The sequence below is a fragment of the Chanodichthys erythropterus genome, chromosome 11 (assembly GCF_024489055.1).
Source record: "Chanodichthys erythropterus isolate Z2021 chromosome 11, ASM2448905v1, whole genome shotgun sequence".
Taxonomy (NCBI): domain Eukaryota; kingdom Metazoa; phylum Chordata; class Actinopteri; order Cypriniformes; family Xenocyprididae; genus Chanodichthys; species Chanodichthys erythropterus.
The window spans coordinates 45945773-45951500 of record NC_090231.1 but is presented as its reverse complement, the minus strand read 5'-3'; the positions used below and the strand labels follow the sequence as shown (position 1 = coordinate 45951500).

The following is a 5728-nucleotide window of genomic DNA, read 5'->3' as shown; positions in this document are numbered from 1 at the left end:
TTAGCATTAGCGGCGTGCCACGCCCACGCTACGCTAGCGTTTGTAATCTTCTCTCTCACAATATTATTGTTTCATCTAAGCTACTCTAATGGCGAGTGTATTGGATGTTTCTCTACCTTTGTGCGCAGGTGAGGACACGTTTGAGCTGCATGCGGTGCAGTTGGAACTGGAGGCCGTGGAGTGGCAGATCCGGATCCTTCTCGAGAAGCAGGCCGAGCTGGAAACTTCTCGCGCTGGCGCTCACCAACCCTCGGTAAGTTTGCAGCGCGATATTAACACTCCTGCTTCCTCTACGCCGTGTGTTTCTCTGCACAGGGCCCGAGCACCAACGCGTTCATCCCAGCCCTCGTTCACTCTGGCGCCGTCACACCAGGGACCTTGGGTGCTTCAGCAGCGGAAGACGCGAGCCAGGCCTTGGACCAGGACCTCTCCTCCTCCGCCGCCCCCGGTCTTCGACGTCTCGACACGGAACCGCTTCTCCCCTCTTCGCGAGGCAGAACGCGACGCTGTGGTCATCGGAGACTCCATCATCCGCCACGTCCACGCTACCACAGCCAAAGGTAAGGTGCGCAGTCACTGTTTTCCAGGTGCTCGTGTTCTCGATGTCTCTGCGCAGATTCCCGCGATCTTCAACGGTGCTGAGACCATCGGAGCTGTAGTGCTGCACGCGGGGGTGAACGACACCAGGCTGCGGCAGACGGAGGTGCTGAAGCAGGACTTCAGAAGCCTGATCGAGACGGTACGAGTGTGATGGCCTGCACCCCAGCAGCATCGGAGCTAATCTTCTGTCAGAGAACATCTCCAAGACGCTTCGCACCATATGACTAGTAAGTCAAACCTCAAATCACAGCCTGTGTTCTGCCCACTTCATTGATAGAAATGTGAGTGTAGTACAGTCTATAGAAACTGTGTCTATTCCCCGAATAGTGAGGTTTAACAATAAAAATAAAGGATCTAGAAAAAACCTAATCGTGATCAAACCAGATTTTTGTAAAATTACTGAACAAAAACAATCTCTAAAGCTAGGGCTACTAAACATTAGATCGCTGACACCGAAGGCAGTTATCATAAAAGAAATTATCACGGATAATAGTCTTGATGTAATTTGCCTTACTGAAACATGGCTTAAAGCAAATCATTATTTTGGTCTTAATGAGTCTTGTCCACCTGGCTACCGTTATAAAAATAAATGCCGCCTGATTGGCTGTGGCGGTGGTGTAGCAACAATCTATAGAGAGATACTTAATGTTACTCAGAGAACAAACTATAGGTTTAATTCATTTGAAATTCTTATGCTAAATGTTACACTCTCAGATATAAGTAAAAAGTCGCTACTATCTCTTGCTTTGGCTACCATTTATAGACCTCCAGGGCCTTATGCTGATTTCCTAAAAGAGTTTGCAGACTTTCTCTCAGACCTATTGGTCAACGTCGATAAAGCACTGATTGTTGGAGATTTTAACATTCATGTAGACAATATAAATGATACGTTAGGGGCTGCGTTTACTGATTTACTAAACTCATTTGGGGTCGAACAAAACGTCACTGGACCCACTCACCGTCTTAATCATACTCTAGATTTAATTATATCACATGGAATAAATCCTACCGATATAGAAATTCTACCGCAAAGTGATGATGTCTCTGATCACTATCTTGTAACATGCGTACTGCATACTGATGATATTTGTCAAATTGCGCCACGATATCGACTAGGCAGAACAATTCTCCCGACAACTATAGATAAATTCACAAATAATCTGCCTGATCTGTCTCAGCTGCTCATCGTACCCGAACACGCAAATGATCTTGAGGAAATGACTAGCAGTATGTGCACCATTTTTACTAGTACATTATACTGTTGCACCCATGAGATTAAAAAAGGTTAGAGAGAAAAATACTGTTCCATGGTACAACAGTATTACTTGCGCTATGAAAAGAGAAACTCATAATCTAGAAAGCAAAAGGAGACAAACTCGTTTAGAGGTCTTCAGAATCGCATGGAAAGACAGTTCGTCCCGCTATAGAAAGACTCTAAAAGCAGCCAGGGCTGAGCATCTTCGCAAACTTATAGAGAATAACCAAAACAATCCACGGCTCTTATTTAGTACAGTAGCTAGATTAACAAATAAACAGATATCACCAGAACAAAATGTTTCATTACAGTTTAGTAGTGATGACTTTATGAATTTCTTTAATGAAAAAATCGAAAGTATCCGAAATAAAATTGTAAATGTACAACCTTTGACAGAGTTTTATGATTCAGCCTCAATTATCGCCCCTCAAGAACAGTTGCAGTGCTTTACAACTATAGGACAGGAAGAGCTAAATAGACTTATTACTGTGTCTAAACCAACAACATGTTTATTAGATCCAATACCCACTAAACTACTGAAAGAACTGTTACCTGTAGCAGAAGAGCCTCTTCTCAATATTATCAACTCGTCTTTATCTCTAGGTCACGTCCCACGACCGTTCAAGCTAGCAGTTATTAAGCCTCTCATTAAGAAACCACAATTAGATCCAAACGTATTAGCAAATTACAGACCCATTTCAAATCTTCCATTTATGTCTAAAATACTAGAAAAAGTGGTGTCGGTCCAATTGTGCTCCTTCTTGCAAAAAAACTCTATCTATGAAAAATTTCAGTCAGGATTCAGGTCTCATCATAGCACAGAAACTGCGCTCGTTAAAATTACAAACGACTTGCTTCTAGCTTCTAAACAAAGGCTGTGTCTCAATACTAGTGTTACTTGATCTCAGTGCTGCATTCAACACTATAGATCATAAAATACTCCTAGATCGACTACAAAATTACACTGGTATTCAGGGACAGGCATTACGGTGGTTTAAGTCATACCTATCAGACCATCACAATTTTGTTTATATAAACGGGGAAAAATCTAAGATAACGATAGTAAACTATGGAGTGCCGCAAGGATCTGTGTTAGGACCTCTGCTATTTTCAATCTACATGCTGCCACTCGGCAATATTATAAGAAAACATGGGATTAGTTTCCACTGCTATGCCGATGATACTCAGTTATATATATCATCACGACCAGATGAAATCTCTAAATTATCCAAACTGACAGAGTGTGTTAAAGAAGTAAAACATTGGATGACTAGTAATTTTCTTCTATTAAATTCAGATAAGACTGAAGTATTACTTATTGGGCCAAAAACCTGTACACAGAATCTCTTAGACTACAATCTGCATTTAGAAGGATGTACTGTTACTCCATCCTCGACAGTTAAAGACCTAGGTGTTATATTAGACAGCAACTTGTCCTTTGAAAATCATATTTCATATGTTACAAAAACAGCCTTCTTTCACCTCAGAAACATTGCTAAAGTACAGAATATGTTATCTATTTCTGATGCAGAAAAGTTAGTTCATGCTTTCATGACGTCTCGACTAGATTACTGTAATGCATTATTAGCTGGTTGTCCTGCTTCCTCAATAAACAAGCTACAATTAGTACACAATGCAGCTGCTAGAGTTCTTACCAGGTCAAGAAAATATGATCATATAACACCAATCTTATCATCTCTACACTGGTTACCCATTAAGTTCCGTATCGATTATAAAGTATTGCTAATGACCTATAAAGCTCTAAATGGTTTAGCTCCTGTGTACTTAACCAATCTTCTATCGCCCTACAATCCTTCACGCTCTTTAAGATCACAAAACTCTGGACTTCTGGTTGTACCTAGGATATCTAAGTCCACTAAAGGAGGGAGAGCGTTTTCACATTTGGCTCCTAAAATCTGGAATAGCCTTCCTGATAATTTTCTGGGCTCAGACTCGCTCACCCAGTTTAAATCTAGATTAAAGACGCATCTCTTTAGCCAAGCATTCACATAACGCATCTCATACCAGATCAACTGCACATGACTATCTTTGCTTAAAGTTAAGAACAGCAGCTACGCTAATTGTTCTCCTTTTGCTTTTCTGTTTTACCTCGGGACACCCGCCCTGAGGTGACTAGAGAGTACATCAGCTTCAGTTTGTATCCAGCCTCTTAAGAAGACCTCAGATGACCATCACCTGTGAAGAGACGGTGCCAGCTCCTGCTAGTACTTCAGGAGACGCAATCATCTAGATCAACATTCACATTGCACAATCTCTATATCCTAATTTATTGTTAATGTAATTCATTTTCCAGGAGCTCATTACTTCTACCTTCAGTTAAACTGCTAACAGTGATTGTAATTACCTAAAGTATATTATTTGCAAACTACATTCTTTAAATTGTAATGTTGACATCCATTTTCTGTAAAGCTGCTTTGAAATGATATGTATCGTGAAAAGCGCTATACAAATAAATTTGAATTGAATTGAATTGAAAATCTGTGGCTGAAATTGTCTGTTTTGTCCGGCAGGTTGATGCTAAAAAGGCCACAGATTGTCTTTTAATTTTGTTTTTATTTTTATTATCTCAGGTATGTTTTCCATCTACGTTTCTCTTCATATTATTGTCTTGAATTTATATAAAATGTTTTGTTGTGTGGAAAAATGTTAGTGTTAAATGTAAAGTTTGTTGATCAAATCATATGCAGTTCATCTGAAACTGTAATATAAACACGAGTTCGCAGTAAACGCAGCTGAAGGAAGGTTGATGCTAAAAAGGCCACAGATTGTCTTTTAATTTTGTTTTTATTTTTATTATCTCAGAATAAAAACAAGTGGTCTGAGGTATCTCTGTTGTCCGGTCTCTTCAATAAACCACAACGCAGAGTGAAGGCGCAGACCGGTCACAAGAGCCTCTTCTGTATTATCACCACAAGCAAGACACAAGTGTAATAAAATAAATGTTATTAATAAAAGATAAACAAGAATAACTAACACAACTACTGAATGAATACCATGAATGATAAAGGAATAAAGTGCATAAGATACATAAAATACAAGTGGTTAAGTTGGTTGTGGCTATGGAAGAGTTATGTTATCTTATGGAAAGATAAACTGTTGTTTCTCTGAAATAATAAGGTGAATAACCTTATCCATCATACAAATAAACAAAAGGTTATTTGTTATTAACAGACATCAGCTATATTAAATCTAATGTGAATTAGAAAATAATATACTGAAAATATACAACAATGCCAAGACATTTAGAACATTTAGAAAACTCTGAACTTAGTGTTTGTTAATGTCTCTTTCCTCACAGGCTGGAGGCTCAGAACGTGGTAGTATCTGTTGCTGCTTCACAAGCTGTAGACTCAGATGATGGGATCTTTTTTTGTGATTTTGAACGAACCAGAGGCTCAGAATGTTACAGTGTTTCTGTTATATTCTCACCTTCGCAGGCCTTAGAACAGCGAATGTATCTGTTAGTGTCTCACTGGATGAACCGGAGACCCAGAACGGTATTGTATCTGTTAGTGTCTCTCCCATTACAGGACCAATAAAAAGTTCTTTCCTTCCCGGGCTTAGTACTGGAGGTCTTCTTCCTGCCCTCTAAGAGGTGACTGGCTGTTGTCCTAGCATCTTTATCTAAAGCCATTGGACAGTTTGTTTGTGTTAGTCCACTAAGATCCAATCAAAATGTAACTAATTAATAGTATTAATGTTTTAATAGTCACTGGTGTCAAAAATATTCACATTCATAACTCAAGTAGAAGTATAGATACTGGGGTTTAAAAATACTTCTGTAGAAGTTGAAGTATCAACTCAAGCTTTTTACTCAAGTAAAAGTGCTAAGTACTGTAAAAGTACTGGTTT

The 5728-nt window shown here is 39.3% G+C and overlaps 1 protein-coding gene across 1 annotated transcript; it reads left to right on the top strand.

Annotated features, from left to right (window-relative positions):
* The first annotated feature begins 750 nt into the window (after positions 1-750).
* Positions 751-5468, top strand: LOC137030773 (uncharacterized). Its single transcript, XM_067401203.1, has 4 exons — positions 751-787; positions 829-1831; positions 5175-5248; positions 5314-5468. The coding sequence occupies exons 1-4, from the start codon at positions 751-753 to the stop codon at positions 5466-5468; spliced, it is 1269 nt and encodes a 422-aa protein (XP_067257304.1).
* The last annotated feature ends 260 nt before the right edge of the window (positions 5469-5728 follow it).

Coding starts and splice junctions, on each gene's coding strand:
- LOC137030773 (XM_067401203.1), top strand. CDS start 751: ATGGCCTGCACCCCAGCAGCATCGGAGCTAATCTTCT. Junction 1,832..5,174: donor GAGGAAATGACTAGCAGTAT/GTGCACCATTTT, acceptor CTTTCCTCACAG/GCTGGAGGCTCAGAACGTGG. Junction 5,249..5,313: donor AGATGATGGGATCTTTTTTT/GTGATTTTGAAC, acceptor TCACCTTCGCAG/GCCTTAGAACAGCGAATGTA.